The 23,908-nt window shown below is 34.0% G+C and overlaps 1 protein-coding gene across 1 annotated transcript in view; it reads right to left on the reverse strand.

Annotated features, from left to right (window-relative positions):
* LOC149780789 (ATP-dependent DNA helicase Q4-like) overlaps window positions 1-23,908 on the reverse strand; it is a 292,890-nt gene that overhangs the window by 45,814 nt on the left and 223,168 nt on the right. Inside the window, exon 16 of the mRNA XM_089937868.1 lies at window positions 5,893-6,030. Coding sequence (XP_089793994.1) covers window positions 5,893-6,030 — 138 coding nt within the window. The remainder of the gene's footprint in view (window positions 1-5,892; window positions 6,031-23,908) is intronic.

A 23,908-nucleotide genomic window follows, 5' to 3' on the forward strand; every position in this document is an offset into this window, starting at 1 on the left:
AAGAAATTTTATGGATGTCCCAATTAAGTTTTAAGATCTGAATGGATGGGTTACTTATTTATTCAATTGATCATGTGTTTAACTGGGGATTCAAAATGACTGCCAAAAATAACACTTACTTCCTCTGAAATTCCATTCCAATATTTCTTGTACTGAAGATTTATAACACTGCTGGCGACAGCTTACAATTAAATTCAATGATTGTCTAACACATTATGAAAATCAAGTGCACTAACTGGATCCAATTCTGAAGAAAGAAACAAAACCTAACAATCCAAAAGACACTACTGTAGGTGGAGTTTCCAGGATGGGGGAGGCAATAGCAGGTATTGGATATTTCACTTGATGTCATAAAACATTGGTACAGTAGAACCTCTCTTGAAAGACCACCTTTCTGCCAAAAAGTATGGTCTCTCAAGATAGATAGTCTCTCAGAACAGGTGGTCTCACATAGCAGTGGTCTTTCAAGACAAGTTTTACTGTACATGGCAATAGTGTCTGCTGGAACAGGAGTGTAATGACAGTAACGATGCCCATTATCTCCGATTCATGGCAGATTACACTGTCTAGAAAATAAATCCCTGCAGTTAGGAAATTGGAATTATAATAGATGTTTAGGGTTTGCACAAATCTAGTTTTTTTAAAACATTTAGCTTGAGGGTTATTTATAGGGTCATGATATAGTAGAACCTCTCTTGAAAGACCACCCCTACTGTAAAAAACGATGGTCTCTCATAACAGGTCATGCCACTATATAATCAATAAATATGTGCATTGACAATACGGTCTTTAAAGACAGGTATCTCACATAGCAGTGGTTTTTCAAAACAGCTTTACTGTAAAAGAAACTGATTCATCCAGCAGAAATGAAATCCCTTGGATGACGAAAAGAATCTAGCTTGGACTTTACCAAGCAAATAAAATTCAACATTCAAGTGAACAATTTGAATCAAGTACTATTAAGTAACCAGGCATGATGGAAAATAATACTTTTAGTTTAATTTGGAAACTTACAGTCACTTAATATAGGCTGAGAAAATGTACCTGATCGGAAGCCTATACAAACCGGTAATCTGTAGGCAGTTGTCAAGTAGTGTAATCAGTAAGTTGTTACAAGTCCCCATGTATAAGTACTGGTAAAGTAATGTACTCAATAAGTTGATACAAGTCCCCATATTATGAGCATTCATTACAAGTCCCCATGTATAGGTATTTGTAAAGTAGTGTACTCAATAAGTTGTTGTAAGTTCCCATGTAAATATGCAGTCAGTAATTTGTCTCACACTAGGAGTGGCACCTATTTAGCCAGTGACAAGCTACAGACATGCGAGTGTGATTTTAATTGTGTAACGTTGTGGTGTGCATTATACATGGTAATATTCTTTGTATTACCAAACTATGCTTTGCATTATGGCAGCACATTATAAACAGCATTGATGGTGTATGTATTCATATCAACATGCCTGCCTTTGATGGTGTATGTATTCATATCAACATGCCTGCCTTTGACGGTGTATGTATTCATATCAACATGTCTGCCTTTAATGGTGTATGTATTCAAATCAACATGCCTGCCTTTGATGTTGTATGTATTCATATCAATATGCCTGCATTTGATGGTGTATGTATTCATATCAACATGCCTGCCTTTGATGGTGTATGTATTGATATCAACATGCCTGCCTTTGATGGTGTATGTATGTATTCATATCAATATGCCTGCATTTGATGGTGTATGTATTCATATCAACATGTCTGCCTTTAATGGTGTATGTATTCAAATCAACATGCCTGCCTTTGATGTTGTATGTATTCATATCAATATGCCTGCATTTGATGGTATATGTATTCATATCAATATGCCTGCATTTGATGGTGTATCTATTCATATCAACATGCCTGCATTTGATGGTGTATGTATTCATATCAATATGCCTGCATTTGATGGTGTATGTATTGATATCAACATGCCTGCCTTTGATGGTGTATGTATTGATATCAACATGCCTGCCTTTGATGGTGTATGTATGTATTCATATCAATATGCCTGCATTTGATGGTGTATGTATTCATATCAACATGCCTGCCTTTTATGTTGCATGTATTCATATCAACATGCCTGTCTTTGATGGTGTATGTATTCATATCAACATGCCTGCCTTTGATGGTGTATGTATTCATATCAACATGCCTGCCTTTGATGGTGTATGTATTCTGTGCACAGAAATAGAGAGCATTCTGATAAAGAATAACAGCAAAAAGGCATTCCAAATTGTGAAAGACCTCACAGACAGAAGAAACCAAGAGTCAATACCATTCAAGGCAAAACTAGAAAATGCCTCACAGGAGCGAGTGACGCTGCAGAAAGATGGACTGAGTGTTGCAAAGAATTCTACAACCATCAGTCCACAGGAGATCCAGAGGTGCTTGAAGTTCCAAACTCCTCAAATGATGATGATTTCCCCATTCTCAAAGAAGAGGTGGAGTCAGCAATAACAGCACTGAAGAATGGGAAGGCAGCTGGAGTAGACAACAGCCCAGCTGAACTTATCAAGAATGGGGGGTGGGGAATCAGTGATAGAGCCACTAACAAAAATCTGCAACAAGATCTGGCAGACAGGTGAATGGCCAACACAGTGGACCCAGTCACTGATTTTAACAATCCCAAATGAGGCAATCTCCAGCTGTGCCAAAATTACAGAACTATCAGTTTGATCAGCCATGCTAGTAAGGTGATGCTGAAGATCAACTTTAACAGACAGAAACCACAAGCAGAAGTAATAATCGCTGAAGAACAGGCCGGGTTCCGGAGTGGAAGAAGCACAACAGAACAAATATTCAATCTCAGAATTCTGTGTGAAAAGTACTCGCAGCACCAAAAAGACATCTATCATGTATTCATAGATTTCAAAAAGGTCTTTGACTGAGTGTGGCATGAGGCATTGTGGGCCACACTGAAGAAGTATAACATGGGTCAAAAGTTGACCAATACCATTCAGCAACTATATGCCAAGGCTACCAGTGCAGTAATTGCCCAAGGTTTTGTGGGAGACTGGTACCAGACAACAGTCGGAGTATGTCAAGGCTGTCTCCTGTCACCCATGCTTTTCAACATCTACTTAGAGCACATCATGAGTGAAGCCCTGGAAAACCACTGGGACAGTCAGCATTGGAGGGTGTAACATCAACATGCCTGCCTTTGATGGTGTATGTATTTGCATCAACATGTCTGCCATGTTTTATTAATCTATCTCAAACGATTTTTGTGCAACTGTGCTAACAAAAATTTTGTCCAACTAAATTTGAGTTTGGTCCAGGTATATAATGTTGAACTAATGTCATTATGCAGTCAATGACTTTGACCGCTGACCTCCAAATCTACAGGCTTAATCCTTACTCCAAATGCAAGACATCCAAATTATTTGGTAGCTGCAGATGATTGAGAAATGAAATTGGTAATGGACAGGTGAGTGAAAAGACAGACAGAAATACAACATAAAAACAATACATACTGGCATATGACAGGCATATAAAGTGAAATAAGTGCTGTAATGTTCTGAAATACTGAATCATATCATCTGCATACAACTATTCTGACAAAATTTCAGTTGTCTAGATTGAGTTGTTAGGAAGTATGAACAAGCAGGAGTCAATCAAATATGAAGTATGAACAAGCAGGTGTCAATCAAATATGAAGTATGAACAAGCAGGACCAAATCAAGATGCCCCATTTGAAGTAGGAACAGACAGGACCAAATCAAGATTCCCCGTTTGAAGTAGGAACAGACAGGACCAAATCAAGATTCCCCATTTGAAGTAGGAACAGACAGAACCAAATCAAGATGCCCCATTTGAAGTAGGAACAGACATGACCAAATCAAGATTCCCCATTTGAAGTATGAACAGACAAGACCAAATCAAGATACCCCATTTGAAGTAGGGACAGACAGGTCCAAATTAAAATGCCCCATTTTAAGTCTGAACAGACAGGTCAAAATCAAGATGCCCCATTTGAAATAGGAACAGACATGACCAAATTAAGATGCCCCATTTGAAGCAAGAGGAGGATGGTGCCACAGATACAAAAAAATATCTAAGATACCAATACTTCATTCCTCAAGATTTGGGGAAGGGTAGTGTCAAAGACAAGACAAAAAAAAAATGATGTAAATATCTGACATTCTGAAATGACATTAGCTAAAATCAATTTATCTTGATAATGTTATACTGCAGAAATAAAGTATGCAAGGACCAACAAACAATCGGGGTTACAATTCCAGCAAAAAATATACATTTGGAGTGATGACAATCAAACCAGTGATCCCATCAACATACTGCATAAACTTATAAACAAAATAAACCCTGATCTCCAACTGCATAATATGCCAGCAGATCAGGGTCTATGTTATTCGTCCTATTGATCACATATAACAAACTGCACAAACCCAGATCTGCCAGTTCATTATGCGATGTCAGATTTGGGTCTGTGCCGTTTGTAGCTGGAGTCAACTTAGAAGCAAGTGTATAAAGCATAGTTGTATACAAAATTTGGTAAAATTCAATTATTGTAATTATTACTTCATAGTCATTATTATGTGAAACACTGGGACCAATGGATCAACAATGTGATTCTGGTTCATGTTAAAATTATTGAGCAGTTCCCAATGATGGATCTAAAATTATGTTTTTCATATGTCTATGGTAATGCAACATTTTATATCCATCAAAGGTATGGAATAAATTATCTTTCTACTTCAAAGTACGCTACAATTTTTTTTCTTTTTCTTTTGTGTGCAATGGTTTAAACTGAAAGTTTCTAACTTCAGATAGGAAATTAATAAAAACTCTGGGTACAGACAATTAATTCAATTCCCACTGACCATCATGTTGATGTATGGCCAATCAACAATACAGTAAAACCTGTCTTGAAAGACCACTGTTATGCAAGACCACCTGCCCTGAATGACCATATTCTCAATGTGCCGATTTATTGATTATATAGTGGTATGACCTATTATCAGAGGTCACCTGTCTTGAGAGATCATACTTTTTTTGGCTGAAGGGGTGGTCTTTCAAGAGAGGTTCTACTGTACTTTTATGCCATGTGAATCATTTTTTGAGAAAAACTCTCTTGTAAATAGCCACTATTAAAATCCAGCGTGGTGAAATATCGCCATCTTACATTCATTAAGACCTGTGCAGTGAGAGTGATGAAATAAAAATGGTTTAGGTTGAAGCCTATTATTGAGCAGTTTATCAACACAAAGGCTTCTTATGGAAGAAAAAAACAACTTTTCCTTCCTATAATTATTTTCAGCCAATCAATGACCTTCATTGTTTTAAATATGGTGTTCAAAATACCATAACATACTGTCTGTACTTGCTTGAGTCCATCTGTAAAACCACACAGACCCAGATCTGCCTTCACTTAATGCACCAGAACACCTGAGACTGTGCAGTTTGTTAGGAGTAATCAGTAAAACATTGACCCTGATGTGCTGGTTCATTATGCCTCGGCAAATCAGGATCTTTGTTGTTTGCAATTTGACTCAACTCATAAACAAATATAGATGGTAGGCTGGTTTCATAGCTTGTAAGACAATTAGCTGCCTGTGACCTAAATTGTTGTACATTTTATTAAATTTATCTCCCTTCCACTGCTAATTCTCATGTCCCTCCAGGATTCTCTCCTGCTGTTTTCTGGCATACAGCTACTGGTAATTACCTCCCCTCCCCCATCCCCAAGTCAACTGCTTCAGAGAGGTGACATTTCTGTAACCTTAGACGGACTGTTATTGTTTAAGTTTTATCTTAGAAAGTATTAACTGGCAATGGACTGGCTACACGGCTTCAGACCAGAGAATAGAATTAAATGAAAAATTAAGTTGATACCTTGAGAGCCTCTGAATACTTTTCATGGACTTCTTGACAGCGACAGGAAGGGAAGACCTTTTGCACCAGTTTTTTCAGGGTTTTGTAGTCTACAGTATTGGCAAAAATATGGCGGCGTAGCTCACATAGATCTCGGCCCTGTAAAAAAGGAATTTATTCTGTGTAAATGAACTGGTAACGATCTCTCCTACTTTATTCCCTGGAGATATCTTTGATTTAATTTATTTTATAACACATACCAGTGGAAGATTAATGTTTGTTTTATAAAGGATTCTCAACAGATAAAACTTACTTTTCGTGCTCAAACCAAATTTCATTCTGAATAATAAAGAAACAAACGAAGTGCAGTAAAAAAAAAAATCCATCCCATTGATAATCATATGCATGACAAAATAAAAGGAAGAAATATCTGTCTTTTTGTTAAGCGTCGGACAGTAGTCAGCATAACTGCCGATTAAGTGGTCTTGAAGAGGTGTCATTTTTATTTGCGATAGTTCTTGCTTTATTTTCTTTTGGTCACAGTTAGGCATCCATAGATATGATGTCTAAATATTGTGGCCATGAACTAGGTTCTGGTTTGTTGAAGGAAAATGACATTTTGCAATTGTCTACATCAGATGATGAATCCTTTTCTGGACTGTCGAGGGAGGGACAAAGCACCCTTCGAAAATACCTGCCAAAGTTTTGTGGCCACGACTACCAAGGATTTTGTCCTGATCTCTCTAAACAATATTGTTCTAGAACATACAAGCAAGGAGTGTGTGTTTGTGAGTGGGTGTGGTTGAGATTTTTAACGTAGCTTTAACAATTCTTTTAGTCATATTGCTACGATGTCTGCAGTGTCAAAGTTTATATGATGTCTAGCACTGGGGCATCATGCCGCAGACATGTAGGATCATGTCCCACCACCCAGTCACATTATCCTGACAGACTGATCAGTCCTAACACTTACCCCTTAATGCTGAATGCCAAATGAGGCAGCTGCTAGTACGATATTTATAAGTCTTTGGTAACGCTCGGCCCGGGTACAAACCTAAAAGGAAGGATGTTTCTTTCAGTAGAATCTGTGGCTTCTGGGAAGGCACAGTAGCTCTGATGGTAGAGCATCAGATTCATAATTTAAGGATAGCTGGTTCGATACCCACCCAGGGCAAGCCCAGCTCAGCTGCCATGGTCAGCCCTTGGGAAAGGCACTTAATTCCCATTTAAAGAAATGGCTCAAGCTATAAAAAAAATTAAAATATGTCTTTGGTCTTGGCAAAGAAATATTTCACTGATTCATTTATCCCACTGGGGATTATTTTATTTTTTGTTTCAGTGATACAAAGGCTATTGTTTAAATTTCAAAATGAACCTGGCGTCTCTGTGGGTTGAATATTCAAATATCAGACAAAAGTATTTTTGCGATGATGCATTTGTCCTAAGGAGCCTGAATAAAACGATGAACTTGAAATGTGTAGGGTTCCTTGAAGTTCCTCTGGGACGAATTTTAAATCAAATTCGAAACTATAATTTACAAAACAGTCCAACCAAAAAATTAAAAAACAGCCTCCAAAGCAGAAAAAGGCAGTAATGGCTGCATATATCAACAGGTTCTAAGTGAACTAAAAAAGGCAAATATTCCTTGTGGTGCAATGCTTGCTGATAATGAGGACTGGCAGAATGTAACATCTGACCTATGGATCTTGTAAACCATAACAGGACATGCAACTGAATTTACACTTAGACCATTGCAGACGACACTTTGAATGAGAACTGACTAAAGATGCAGATGTTTGCCAAAAGGTGCTATTATAGAATCCATTATGAAAACTCTGAATTCCTTTCAAACATGTTTCCTGGGGAGAAATCTACCTCTACCATTATCCTCCTTTCAAGGTACTGTCAATAGTTTGACCTAAAATTCATCAAGATAATTTAAAAGAGGCAAAGTTGTTCCCCTTTGGCAAACTTAGGTTTCTGATACTGTAACAAAAAATGTCCTTCTCCAAAAGTGGAGAAACCGGTTCAGTCTTCCTCAGAGAAGAAAGCCATCCACTGCTTCACACTGTGTGTGTGTGTGTGTGTGTGTGTATTTTTGCGATGATGTGGTGTGGTGTGGTGTGGTGTGGTGTGGTGTGGTGTGTGATTTGGATTTTTAATGTAGATTTAATAATTTTTCAGTCATATTACAACAATGTATGCAGTGTGGCAGTTTATAGTGATGTCTAGCACTGGGGCATCATGCCAGCAGGGTTCAAACCTGTGACCTCCCACATGCAAGGCAAGCACTCTAACCACTTATTCCACTAGAGTGGTCAAGTTGGTAAAGTGTTGAACTCATAATACAAAAAGGCTGCAGGTATGATACCTGATGTGACCAGCCAGGGTCAGTTGCATCGGTAAGTCCTTAAAAAATGTCACTCAGCCACCATTTTCTTGGAAAGATATAACCAATAATTAAATAAAAGTACCATTTTTAGCAATAAAACAAAAACAATCATACAAAAGAAATCCACTCTTCTAAGCAAGTTGATGTAATGGGTGAGGAGGGCACCTGAAATATAAATACCAAAATAAATGAATACCAAAAGCTGGAGGGCTGAAGTTGCGTGTTGTTAAAAGCATTGACTACATGGTTCTGTTTATAGACTACAAGACAAAACCAAGTTTTCCATGTGACCCATACTTATAATAGCCTGTGCAACTATTCTTTCTAAAAGGAGAATGAATTTGTTGTCTAAACAGAATGGGAGGGTAATACCAGGGTGGGAATATCTATCCTCCAGCTTTTGGCTAATGTGTGAAAAGAACCTGTCACATGAAATGCTGGGGTGGGGGATCTTTCCCATATCTGGCTACAAGCCAGTTGGATTGAAGATGTAAATGGGCATTTAGAGTAGTTATTGGGCACAGACTATTTCATAGGCCTGTCTTGTTTTGAAGTCTTCAAAAGAGCTGGATCAGTACAAATAATCTAACCATATAATCTATAGTAATTGAATTGAGATGCTGAAATTGGTGTTATAGTCAAAACAATCATCAGGATCGATTTTTAAGTCAACATTTTCATATTTAGAGCTTGCAACTACAGTATATTAAACTTCTTACAAAATCTAAAAACATGTGAACATCCCAGATTAAGGAGTATCTAGGTTTTGGAGGTTTGACACTGAAAATAACCTTTATTACTTTACAAATCTCTGACACTGAAAATAACCTTTATTACTTTACTAATCTCTGACACTGAAAATAACCATTATTACTTTACAAATCTCTGACACTGAAAATAACCTTTATTACTTAACTAATTTCTGACACTGAAAATAACCTTTATTACTTTACAAATCTCTGACACTGAAAATAACCTTTATTACTTTACTAATCTCTGACACTGAAAATAACCATTATTACTTTACAAATCTCTGACACTGAAAATAACCATTATTACTTTACAAATCTCTGACACTGAAAATAACCTTTATTACTTTACTAATCTCTGACACTGAAAATAACCATTATTACTTTACAAATCTCTGACACTGAAAATAACCATTATTACTTTACAAATCTCTGACACTGAAAATAACCTTTATTACTTTGCTAATCTCTGACATTAAAAATAACTCTTATTACTCTACTAATCTCTGACATTAAAAATAATCCCTATCACTCCATTAATCTCCGACATTAAAAATAACCCTTATTACTTTGCTAATCTCTGACATTAAAAATAACCCTTATTAATTTATTAATCTCTGACAGTGAAAATAACTCTTATTACTCTGCTAATCTCTGACATTGAAAATAACCCTTGTTACTTTGCTAATCTCTGACATTGAAAATAACCCTTATTACTTTGCTAATCTCGGACATTAAAAATAACCCTTATTACTTTGCTAATCTCTGACATTAAAAATAACCCTTATTTTTAATACTCTACTAATCTCTGACATTAAAAATAACCCTTATTTTTAATACTCCACTAATCTCTGACATCAAAAATAACCCTTATTTTTAATACTCTACTAATCTCTGACATTAAAAATAATCCTTATTACTCTGCTTGTCTCTTACTTTAAAAATAAACCATTATCACTCTATTAAGCTCTGAAATTTAAAAAAAAATGTATTACTTTGCTAATCTCTGACATTCAAAATAGCCCTTATTACTCTGCTTATCTCTTACATATAAAATAACTCTTATCACTCTGTTAATCTTTGAAATTAAAAATAACAGTTATTACTCTGCTAATCTCTGACATTAAAATTAACCTTTACCACTCTATTAATCTCTGACATTAAAAAAAACAACCTTATCACTCTATTAATCTCTGACATGAAAAATAACCCTTATTACTCTGCTAACCTCAGCCAGAGAAAAGGACCCTTGCTACTTTGCCAATGTTGGACATTGAAAATGACTGCATGTCAGCTTGATACCATTTTCATTTTAAGACATTGCATACATCATTAGAAGTACTTTGCTGAAAACCCCATATCATAATGACCATTAAGTCAGAGAAGTAGTGAGAAAAAGATTTCTAACTCCATACGATAGTCACACTGGATGTACATGTATGTCTGGCAGCATTTTCATTTAGAACCAATAAGGTATAATAAGTCTATTGATGAAAACCCTATTTTGATATTATAAGCCATCCAGGTGGACAGGAACAGAGATACAAATACTTTCAAGATATGACTTTCCATTCAGGTGTAGCAATAACAAGATTTTCAAGATGGCAGCTGTGGTGGCCATATTGGATATCAGATTGGCACCATTTTCATACAAGTCCAAGTGGACACCATAAGTAGTCATCTGGTGGAAATCCACATCAATATGACTTTCTGGTCAAGTATTGTTATAATAAGCTTTTTAAGATGGCTGCCAATGTGGTCATATCGAATGACAGGTTAGCACCTTTTTCATTTGGGATCAATTAGATGTCGTAAGTCTTTTAGTAAAACCCTATGTTGATATGACTATCGACTCAGGAAGAGTAGTGATAAGATTTTTAAAATGGCTGCCTTGGTGTCCATATTATACATCAGATCAGCACCATTTTTTATTTTTATAATTTTAATAAGTGAACTTGCGCACAACAATTACAGTGTGCAATGGCCAGTTTTGCCTTTTCCTATGAGTGACTGCTATTGACAGGTATGACTGGATATTCATTTTTTGTCTTGCTTAATTGCTATTGTATTGTTGAAGTTGCTCAAAGAGAATTACTTAAGTAAAGCACTTACATTTTTTTTTTTTTAATTCATGTCAAAATGCCTACAAATATGTTACATGTGAAAAACAACCCCCTGTGAAAAATTACAACTTCATCAATGCTTGGACATCAGGATCCAAATTGTTATGTATATTTAATTTATATTGTGTTCTTGACCTTCATCAGTACTGAGAGTAAAGCTTTGGCCAACCTGACTATTATCACTGCTAAGGGTTTTGCTAACTGATTTCTGTTATATTGTTTACTAAAATTTAAATTCAAAACTTGACATTGTTTTATGAGTTAGAGAAGTTTTCCAGAAAATCCCATTGTGTCATAGGTCAGTTGACAGTCTGCATGTAAGGTATGTGATAAACAAATTTTTCATTCCTGTTTTAATATCAGTCTTTGAGATAATCTAATCAGTGTTTATACTTGTGTTCAGTTATAATTTTTGAGGAATTATTATTTTAATTATTTGTTGGAATTACAAAGTCCTTATTGATGCTTTGGGCTAAAACACTACTTTGGGATTATTGAGGACTCATTCAAAGACATTTTGGATTATATCATTCTGATACATCAAGACATTCAAGACTATTGGAATTCATTCACAACATTCTATACTTATGGACTTGTGATAAAACATTTAGGATTATTTGGGATTTAATTCACAAAACTATAAATTTATTAGAATACAAAATATTTCTTGATTTTAATAAACTTGTCAATTTTACTTCTTGCTGTTACATGGTTTAAGACCATAGAGTCATAACAAAGTGTGCGCAGGCAGGTAGCACAGGTCTCTAGTTTGCATCATATTTCAAAGTTAGGCCTCCTGTGTATTTCATAAACTCTTTGAAGCTTTCATGCACATAAATTAAATTCAAACTCTAGATAAAATACACCAGATAAATATATATTACAAGATAGTTATTATTTTTTTATTTACAGTGGTGAAACTTGCTAACACGTTTTGGGGTCTGAGCCATGATGAGAATGAAACCCTTGAGGATGAGACTCAGGAATACATACCATGACCAAGTCAGGAGTTTCCTGCTCAGGGTGAACAATGCTTGGAGGAATACTGTAGAGCAGTCATCCACCTCACAAACCCAGCAGCAGGAACACTGACATTAGAACTTCTCTGCAGTCTGAGCATGGTTGACTTGTCATTACGATCTTCAAATGCTGATACAAACAGAACATTCTCCATTCTTTGCAAAATACAAAGTGATTCATGGGGAAATCTTGACCAGTGAGAAATTGTTAAGTCTGAAGCTTAATAATCACAATGAGTGTTACCAGTGGCCACCAGATGGTAAAGGAAACTCAAAATACTATGGGATTTTATTTATTTTGTAAATTGGATCTTATATTTTTAAAAATCCTTGCAGTGAACTATAAGATTAAAAAAAACTAATTCTTTTTCATTATTGACAATATACTGACTTGAATTAATTATTATTGTAACATTTTCCATCAGAATCCGAATCTGAATCATTTTTAAAACTTGCTGTTGTATTATAGTATGAAGAGAACCTGCTTCTTTTGTTTTCAATCCCCTTGAATGTAATATTTTTATTGGAAACAAAATCTACTGGTTTAGAACCCAACCCAATCTACTGATCCAAATTTGTAAATTTACTGGTTTATAATCCTAGTTTTGTGGCATATTTGGAAACATCAATATTAATCCAAACTCTGCTCATAACAGTACTTATTCTTGGAAATAAAATGTTCTTATTTACGACTGATTACAAATGTGACCAATTATCCGCGAAAAAGCCGTGCTTTACAATAAGCAATATGGCTTTTATCATACCACAATTTAATAAAAATGCCATTAAACACAAACAAAGTCTCAATAAAAAAGAACTTATAAATATATCTTCCAGCAAATTGATAGGGCACACCATTAAGAAATGATTTAACATATAAAGTGACTTCCATTGCAGTCATATACTGATGGCATTCAACATGGAGAACTTGGCATTATAGTGTCTGGTGTAATGCACCACAATAACCTGGGAATCAAAATGTTTGATGATGGCAATAATTGAAGCATCTATACATGCTAGATGTAATGGATAATTTCAGGACATACATGGTGGGGTTTTATGGCTACAAATATATGTTATACTGGTGACACATGAATATATAAAACTCAAAATTTTGAGAGTAAAACCTTTGTTAATGTTTCAAAATCCTGCAACTCAAACTGTAATTGTAAAACCGTCGGTTATGTCAACAAGACCTCAAACTCAAATTTTAGCAGTCAAACCACTTTTAATCTCCCCCATTACTCAAAATTAAATTGTGATAGAAAAACCATTTGTTAATGTCTCCAAGACCTCAAACTCAAATAGTGAAAGAAAAACCATTGTTAAGGTCTCAAGCTCTAGTCATATGACACTCACCTTTTCACTCAAAATGGGCCTTTCCAGGAATCAGAAAAAGATGGTGAGGAGGCTCATTGTTTATACATAAACTCCCACTTGGCTTGAAATGCTGACAAGACGACATTGTTAGGGACCTCGTGGCAACAATCAGGTAGGAAATTAGACATTAAGAAATGAAATGACTATGTTTTGTGCATTTTCTGTATCTCTGATGCTTTTCATTTTAAAATCACAGGAAGTGGCTGTTTTACAAACTGTCAGGATGGTTAGATGAATACTATAACTGGGACAAGATACATCAACTCAATGACTGGCCAGCAGACTGTTGATTCTCCTAGATGGCTTCTAGAGAGGAGCTAAGACCCTGATGTAGTGGTATATTTCCTAACAAAAGATCTGGGGGTACACTTTAAATTTGGTGTTGGTTTTATGTGGGTAAATATGATATATATCTCACTGGTACATGTATCACGCACAAAATATTTTATAGTCGGTTATAAATGCTTTTTTGTACATTATTTTCTATTTTCTCCTGTAAAATAATGATAGGTGTAAACAAATTCTGATTTTCTTAGGTAACTAAAATTTGCCAAATTTTAACCAAACAAATTTGACTAAAATACAGTTATCTATACCAAATAATGGAGCAAAATAATTATGATTTCTATGGATTAATGGTGGATGCAAAATTAGAGCATAAGAAAAGAGTGTGACAAATTAGTTCAAGAAAAAGCATGTGTGAAAAATTAGCATAAGAAAAAAGAGTATGGAATATTTGTGTAAAAAAGAGAAGGCATGAAAAAATAGTGTAAGAAAAAGTTTGAGGAATATAAGGAATATTAGTGTAAGAAAAAGAATGCATGAAAAATTAGTGTAAGAAAGAGAGTATGGAATATATGGAGTATTAGTGTAAGAAAAGAAGGTATGAAAAATTAGTGTAAGAAAGAGAGTGTATGGAATATATGGAATATTAGTGTAAGAAAAAGAATGCATGAAAAATTAGTGTAAGAAAGAGAGTGTATGGAATATATGGAATATTAGTGTAAGAAAAAGAAGGCATAAAATTAGTGTAAGAAAGAGAGTGTATGGAATATATGGAATATTAGTGTAAGAAAAAAACGGCATAAAATTAGTGTTAAAAAAGTGTATGGAATATATGGAATATTAGTGTAAGAAAAAAACGGCATAAAATTAGTGTTAAAAAAGTGTATGGAATATATGGAATATTAGTGTAAGAAAAAGAATACATGAAAAATTAGTGCAGAAAAAGTACGTTTGAAAAATTACAGTGTATGAAAATAACAAGCACATGAAAAATTGCAGTGTATGAATAATATAATAAGAAAACACTGTTCTGCACGTTACTAGCATGGCTACAAAATGATCCACATTTTACACCTTCCATTTAGCATCATTTACATGTGCACATATTCTGAACTCAAGCTTTTCTCAAAATTGAAGAACAAGAAAAAGACCTCAGTACAAATCCTAACAAGCCATTTCTGTTTGGCATACATTCCTGTCAGAGTTTTTATTCATAGAAGTATCTCAGAAAACTCTTTTTCAATTACATGATGGTTTTAGGAGCATTAGATTAGAAATCTGAAAGGTATTAACTTTTAAGACATGCATTCATTAAAATGTAGGGCCAATACTGCCTCTCTCCTCCCATGGAGATTCAGTCACAAACAACTATGTGGGAACTTGATTGTTCTGTTAAGGCCTGAGCACAAAATACATCAATATCAATAAAAGCATACAAAATGAAATAAACCAAAAAATCGTGTATGCAAGAATAAAGATGAAATCTGTTAAGGTCAAAGAGAGCAAATACTGACTTGATTTGCTATTCACGCAAACATCATGTAACCATATATCAATTATAAGTTAACTTCCCAAAAAATCTTAATAATTATATTTGACTATATTCATAATTTTTGGTAATTACTAAAAGTCCCAGCACTATTCCATATATTCTTTCATTTTTGTTTGTCTTTCTGACAATTGTATAATTGTCATCTACATGTCATACTTTTCAATAAAAATAGCATCAAAACTTTTTGATGATTGGCCATGCTAAATTGTTTCAATATACAATGACCCCAAAACCCCAGATCAAAAGCTGAGCATTTGATCGATTGCTTATGCAGTATTTTTATTTAATCACAAAAATGGAGATTCATTTCCTGATGAGCGTAACTGGTGTATACTTGATTAAGTGTATTCAGCGTAGCGCTGAATTTATGAGCTTGAAGCTGTATGGGGATGGTTTTGTATTCAGGGAGCATCAACTCGTACCATTCAAAGAGACAGAAAGTCCACTCAAAACTGTACAATTTAATTGTCTGAAATGTATTCCATGCAATGAAATTCAGTTTTCAGGAGTTCAGTATGACAGGTTTAATTTCGTTTGAGTGAACTGGTTCCCGAGTATGAGTATACAAATCTGAGACAAGTACAAATGATCAAAATTGGCACCACTGATAAATTTCTTTACAAGAACAATTTTTTTTTTACAAAACTTCCTCATCCCAAAAAGCTAATGTATGTGAGAAATTTTTTCATTCTTTAATTATCTTTGATTCCAATTTTTTTTCCTTGTATTTAAGAACATAACTTTTTCGGCAGTTTAGTTTATGTGATGAGCACAATGGAGCGTCAATCAAATACACTCTGGGGCTGTTTATCCAGTCCTGGACCTTTCTCGATCCATAGGATTCAACTATTGATCTATATCGGCTGGTAATTATATTCCACAGCTAGTCTCTGTGTGGTAGGACAAGAAATAGTAATTTCTGACTGGTCCAGGGAATCTTATAATTTCACAGTTTTATACCTTGTCTCGCATACAAGGGGATGGTACCATGGGACACTTCTAGGACAGTTACAGTAATAAATTGAGGTGGAGCAAATGCATAGTAAATGAGGACATGTTCATAAGCATTCTACCATATGTCACATAGGAAACATCTGAAGTTTAATTCCTAATAGGTAAGTTTTTTTTTTTAATATTCACAGTTTTTATCAATTATTTAAACATGAATTATTTTATTTTGTTCTTCTATTACAAACATAATAGATTTGGTTTGTTCAATTATCTTAACTTTTATAAATGAGAAAAAATAATTTCTTTTATGTGTTGGCTTAATGAAACTAAATAAAATTTCACAAATTTAAATTCCCAAATAAACAAATGCATTTGCAGCAAGTGCACAGTTTGAATTAAAAAAGAGTATTTAACTTCTGTCAAAGCATAAGGCCTGACTTGTATCTTGTTTATAATTATCGTCAACTCAATAATGCACACGAGTTTCAATTTTTAACAAGTCTACAAATCCATTCTGAGTCTCTTTCTTTCACTAACATACAGCATTATACACCTCATAGGATAACTACAGACATCAGCAAATTCTTCAGCAATAGTCTACTATACTGTAGATATTTGCTTATAAGTTAAATCCAACTGCACAGACCCAGATCTGCCGTGGCAAAATGCATCAACAAATCTGGGTCTGTACAGCACAGAACCTGATCTGCTGGCACATTATGCTTCAGCATATCAGGGTCTATGCTGTTTGCAGTTGGACCTAACATATCAGACTATATATATATTGTATCTTTTACATTACACATTTTATTCAATTAAGTCATGGCTGAGGGAAATGTAGATAGAACTTTTTCTGAATTCACAGTATTCTATGTGTGGTGCCTATCATGTTAATATTAATCATATGCTATATTTTCTACCAATTAATATAAAAAGTCTTTAATTTCTATTTAAAAGAAACCACCCCGAAAACCCTATTTATAGGACCATTGTTTTTCTTATCTATGTAGACTGAAATTAAACCACCAGGAAAGCATTTCACTACGTGCAGTTGTTTTCGAAAGAAAAACATTTATCACGGAATAATTGAAGAACATTTCTATTCAAGAATTTACAGGTAGAAGAGAAATAATATTCATTTCTTTGTAAATGAAATTATTTATGCATCAGTACTTATCATTGTACCATTTGTTATACTAGACTAGGAAAGAATTCTGTTTTGTATCTTAAAAATACAAAGAAAAATACAATGGACATGTGCTTGGAAAACAATACAGGTTAAAAAAGGTCCAAGTCAAAAAGAGTTTATAAATTTAGATCAATCTGAAAAATGTTAATAATGTTCTGAAAATTTAACCAGGTCATCTGCATATGCATACAAACATACTGATTTTATTTATGTAACCTGGCCATCTGTATATACATACAAACATACATACTGACTTTATTTGTTTAACCTGGCCATCTGCATATGGAAACAAACATACTTACTGCCTTTATTTATGTAAAAAGGCCATCTGTATATGCATACAAACATACTTACTGAATTTATTTATGTAACCTGGCCATCTGTATATACATACAAACATACTTACTGAGTTTATTTATTTAACCTGGCCATCTGCATATGGAAACAAACATACTTACTGACTTTATTTATATAACCTGGCCATCTGTATATGCATACAAACATACTTACTGAATTTATTTATATAACCTGGCCATCTGCATATGCATACATACATACTTACTGAATTTATTTATATAACCTGGCCATCTGCATATGCATACAAACATACTTACTGAATTTATTTATATAACCTGGCCATCTGCATATGCATACATACATACTTACTGACTTTATTAATGTAACCTGTCCATCTGTATATGCATACAAACATACTTACTGACTTTATTTATGTAACCTGTCCATCTGTATATGCATACAAACATACTTACTGAATTTATTTATCTAACCTGGCCATCTGTATATGCATACAAACATACTTACTGACTTTATTTATATAACCTGGCCATCTGCATATGCATACATACATACTTACTGACTTTATTTATGTAACCTGTCCATCTGTATATGCATACAAACATACTTACTGACTTTGTTTATGTAACCTGGCCATCTGTACATGCATACAAACATACTTACTGACTTTATTTATGTAACCTGGCCATCTGTATATGCATACAAACATACTTACTGACTTTATTTATGTAACCTGTCCATCTGTATATGCATACAAACATACTTACTGACTTTATTTATCTAACCTGGCCATCTGTATATACATACAAACATACTTACTGACTTTATTTATATAACCTGGCCATCTGTATATGCATACAAACATACTTACTGACTTTATTTATACAACCTGGCCATTTGTATATGCATACAAACATACTTACTGACTTTATTTATATAACCTGGCCACCTGCATATGGATACAAACATACTTACTGAATTTATTTATATAACCTGGCCATCTGTATATGCATACAAACATACTTACTGACTTTATTTATATAACCTGGCCATCTGCATATGGAAACAAACATACTTACTGCCTTTATTTATGTAACCAGGCCATCTGTATATGCATACAAACATACTTACTGAATTTATTTATGTAACCTGGCCATCTGTATATGCATACAAACATACTTACTGACTTTATTTATCTAACCTGGCCATCTGTATATGCATACAAACATACTTACTGACTTTATTTATGTAACCTGTCCATCTGTATATGCATACAAACATACTTACTGACTTTATTTATATAACCTGGCCATCTGTATATGCATACAAACATACTTACTGAATTTATTTATGTAACCTGTCCATCTGTATATGCATACAAACATACTTACTGACTTTATTTATCTAACCTGGCCATCTGTATATGCATACAAACATACTTACTGACTTTATTTATGTAACCTGTCCATCTGTATATGCATACAAACATACTTACTGACTTTATTTATATAACCTGGCCATCTGTACATGCATACAAACATACTTACTGACTTTATTTATGTAACCTGGCCATCTGTATATGCATACAAACATACTTACTGACTTTATTTATGTAACCAGGCCATCTGTATATGCATACAAACATACTTACTGACTTTATTTATGTAACCTGGCCATCTGTATATGCATACATACATAATTACTGACTTTATTTATGTAACCTGGCCATCTGTATATGCATACAAACATACTTACTGACTTTATTTATGTAACCTGTCCATCTGTATATGCATACAAACATACTTACTGACTTTATTTATGTAACCTGTCCATCTGTATATTGATACAAACATACTTACTGAATTTATTTATGTAACCTGGCCATCTGTATATGCATACAAACATACTTACTGACTTTATTTATGTAACCTGGCCATCTGTATATGCATACAAACATACTTACTGACTTTATTTATATAACCTGGCCATCTGTATATACATACAAACATACTTACTGAATTTATTTATGTAACCTGGCCATCTGTATATACATACAAACATTTAATGAATTTCATTTATCTACCTCATCTTGTTTGTTTGTTATTGTGCCAACAAGTCCAGAATGTCCAGAAAATGTGCTCAAAATTATTTAAAAAACTGCTATAACAGCATGAAAATGGATTTATTTATGTATTATTATAACTACCATTTTACTTGTCTACTTGAGTGTGTTTTTTTTCTCAAATCATCCACAGATGCAAACAAATATGCCTAACCAAATTCAATTTTAACTGTGTGTATCTCCAGCAACATAAAATGAAAATCTACATTAAAATGAAAATCTACATTTTCATATTCATTTCTCAGTAAGACTCAAGATATTTCCACTATTTGATGAAACTGTACTCTTTTTTCCCCAAGATACAAATCACTGAAGCTAGCCTGCTATATTACATTTATTTGGAAATAATTGCTAATCTATAAAACAGGTCTGTGAATGAATAGGTTAAATGACCATGAACATTATTTTCCCACAGTTCCATTGTAAATTCAAAGATATTGTCATTGCTTTGTAAAGCTATTTATGTATGTATGTATGTATGTATGTATGTATGTATGTATGTATGTATGTATGTATGTATGTACGTACGTACGTACGTATGTATGTATGTATGTATGTATGTATGTATGTATGTATGTATGTATGTATGTATGTATGTATTTATGTATGTATGTACATGTATTAGGGTTTAATGGCATGTCCACCCATATTGGGTATATGGTGCTGATTAAAGGTTATTTATTCAAATGTAATTCTAAAAAATTGCACCCAAAAAATACTTTATAGTGGTACACTGAAGTCATAAAACAAGCCATTATTTTTAAAAACGGAACAATAGTTGAACTATAATGTATATGAACAAACATAATTACATTAATTTTAATTGACCACGAATGCATATTTATCTTTAAGTGCATCATGCAGATTTTTCTAATTATGGACACCATATGGAGGAAAGCATCCAAGTTTTTATTTTCATTTGTTAAATCTACCAATGGTTCCCCCCACCCCTTGTCCTAGCGCATGTGAAAGATCAACATTACAAATGTATACTGCCATAACACAAGATGTCACATAAAAAACATTATTTTTTACTCTTAAACTCGCCAAACAGTCATGTATCAAAAAGCGCAACTATAAAATATAAACAGAGAGAGAGAGAGACTGATTTTCTTTACCACTACAATGTATGCCATGGCTGAGTGGTCTAAAGCGCTCTTTGTTACGGATCACTGCCATCTCACCTCGGTCTGCGTGGGTTCGAGTCTCGGAATCGGCCAATGTGGGTATGTGAGAAAGCTTACCAGTAGCTTCTCGAGGGTTGGTGGTTCTTTCCGGGGATTTCCTGGGTTCTTCCTCCACCATTAATACTGGCTGCCATGTATAGCCTATTGTGTGCTGAAAAATGGCGTTAAACCCTACAACAACAACAACAATGTATGCCCATAATTTATGATGTACCCTGTATAAACATTCCTGCTGATTTTAAAACTATCACTGGTGCAGTTTATGCAGTTTATCATCCAGGCCATTAAAAAGTAAGATCAGAGATAAACAACCACCATTTCACAGATTACTGTCAACAGCTAGGATGATGTCCTTTGAGCACAGCTTTGAGATAGCCCATTAGGCTAATTTGCATTGGCAAAGTACACCAAGTGGAACAATCCAACTCTTTTGAAATTAGATACATCAAATATAATGTGCTGAAAAACAAAGGTTATTATACATCACTGCTTTGACTGACAATGTGTAAGCCATCTTACTTAAAGATTATCAGCAAGTTAATAATAGTGAGAAAGTTTCTCAGCTGGATGTTTCTTTATTAAAATGCAAAACATGGTTATCCTTAATCTGAATGGTGTACAAGTGTAATTCATTTTTTTTAAATTTGTTTAAATGTAGCTGTGATTCGCATCTTTGATTCAAGGAAGGTTGAGTCATCCCTGAAGCAAGCAAAGCCCAGCAAAACTAAATATCAGAGGTCCTGGTTGATGAAGCTTGACTTTGTGAAGCACTGTGGCAGATGAGAAACATTTTATTCTTTGCATATACTGCAAACAAAACATCGACAGGAGTAATTACGGAGTGTACAACAAACATTCATCAACATAGCAAGACCATCCAGCATTGTGACAATTAACAAATGAGCTCCATCCAATCTCAAAACATGTTTAAAGAATTATCGACAGACCATATATCTTTACAAAAAACATGTTTAAACAATCACTGACAGACCAAATCACTTTACACTAAACATGTTTAAACAATCATTTTCAGACCATATCACTCTACAATAAACATGTTTCAAGAATCATAAATTTGACAGACAATGTCACTTTACACTAAACATGTTTAAACAACCATTGACAGACAATGTCACTTTACACTAAAAATGTTTAAACAATCATCAACAGACCATATCACTGTACACTAAACATTTAAATAATCATCAACAGACCATATCACTCTACAATAAACATGTTTAAATAATCATCAACAGACCATATCACTGTACACTGAACATGTTTAAATAATCAACAGACCATATCACTGTACACTAAACATGTTTAAATAATCATCAACAGACCATATAACTCTTCAATAAACATGTTTAAATAATCATCAACAGACCATATCACTCTATACTGAACATGTTCAAAAAATCACTAATGGATCAAATCACCTTACACTAAATATGATAAAACAATCATTGACAGACAATGTCACTTTATACTAAACAAGTTTAAACAATCATTGACAGACAATGTCACTTTACACTAAACATGTTTAAACAATCATTGAAAAACAATGTCACTTTACATTGAACATGTTTAAAGAATCATTGATGGACCATATCGCTGTACACTAAACATGTTTAAAGAATCATCAACAGACCATATCACTGTACACTAAACAAGTTTAAAAAATCATTGACGGACCATATCACTTTACACTAAACATGTTTAAAGAATCACTAACGGATCAAATCACGTCACGCTAAATATGTTTAAACAATCATTGACAGACAATGTCACTTTACACTAAACAAGTTTAAAGAATCACTGACGGACCAAATCACCTCACACTAACTATGTTTAAACAATCATTGACAGACAATGTCACTTTACACTAAACAAGTTTAAAGAATCATTGTCAATGTCACTTTACACTAAACATGTTTAAAGAATAATTTACAGACAATGTCACTTTACACTAAACATGTTTAAACAATCATTGACAGACAATGTCACTTTACACTAAACATGTTTAAAGAATCATTGACGGACCATATCAATGTACACTAAACATGTTTAAAGAATCAATGACGAACCAAATCACCTTACACTAAACATCTTTAAACAATCATCAACAGAGCATATCACAAGAGATGAAGTACTTCTCTGCAATACCACTGAAGAACACAGTTCTACCATTTGTTGCTGCAGATAATTTTCCAGACCAGAATGGCTGATACTCCATCATGGCAATAAAACGGCAGAAAGATTATCAATAAGATCTTCATGGAAATTTGTAAACTAGTATCAACCAGTCTCAAATAAGTGCAGAGACAAATGACAACTGCATTACCTTAAAACCCCAACTGAGTCACACTGAAAGCAGCACAGACTGTATCTGAATAGGACTGTATTCCGCTGTCCATTGGATAATAAAGGCATAAACTTGGTCTCATATTTTAATTTAATGTCTGTGTGGTATATATGTGTGTATATAATGTTAACAATATTTGATAACGTAAAGTCTATCAACCTTTGTTTGTAAATGTATTAAATGCTCCAAAGAAAAAATGTTATTTTCTTGTAATCAAATTTATTTGAATTTCCAGTCATTTTCCGTTGTCTTATACAAGTACACAACTTGTTCTCAATTATATGATATCACTATGTTGGGTCATGTGCACCGATCTGCCTTGGGACAGCAAAATAAACTTTTGTGAGTTTCAAAACACCCCTATTACTGTCTGGGAGGCTAGCAGGCAACTGCCAGTGTCCTGTGTAA

The sequence above is a fragment of the Sinohyriopsis cumingii genome, chromosome 16 (genome assembly GCF_028554795.1).
Source record: "Sinohyriopsis cumingii isolate HCF-2022 chromosome 16, ASM2855479v2, whole genome shotgun sequence".
NCBI classification, from domain to species: domain Eukaryota; kingdom Metazoa; phylum Mollusca; class Bivalvia; order Unionida; family Unionidae; genus Sinohyriopsis; species Sinohyriopsis cumingii.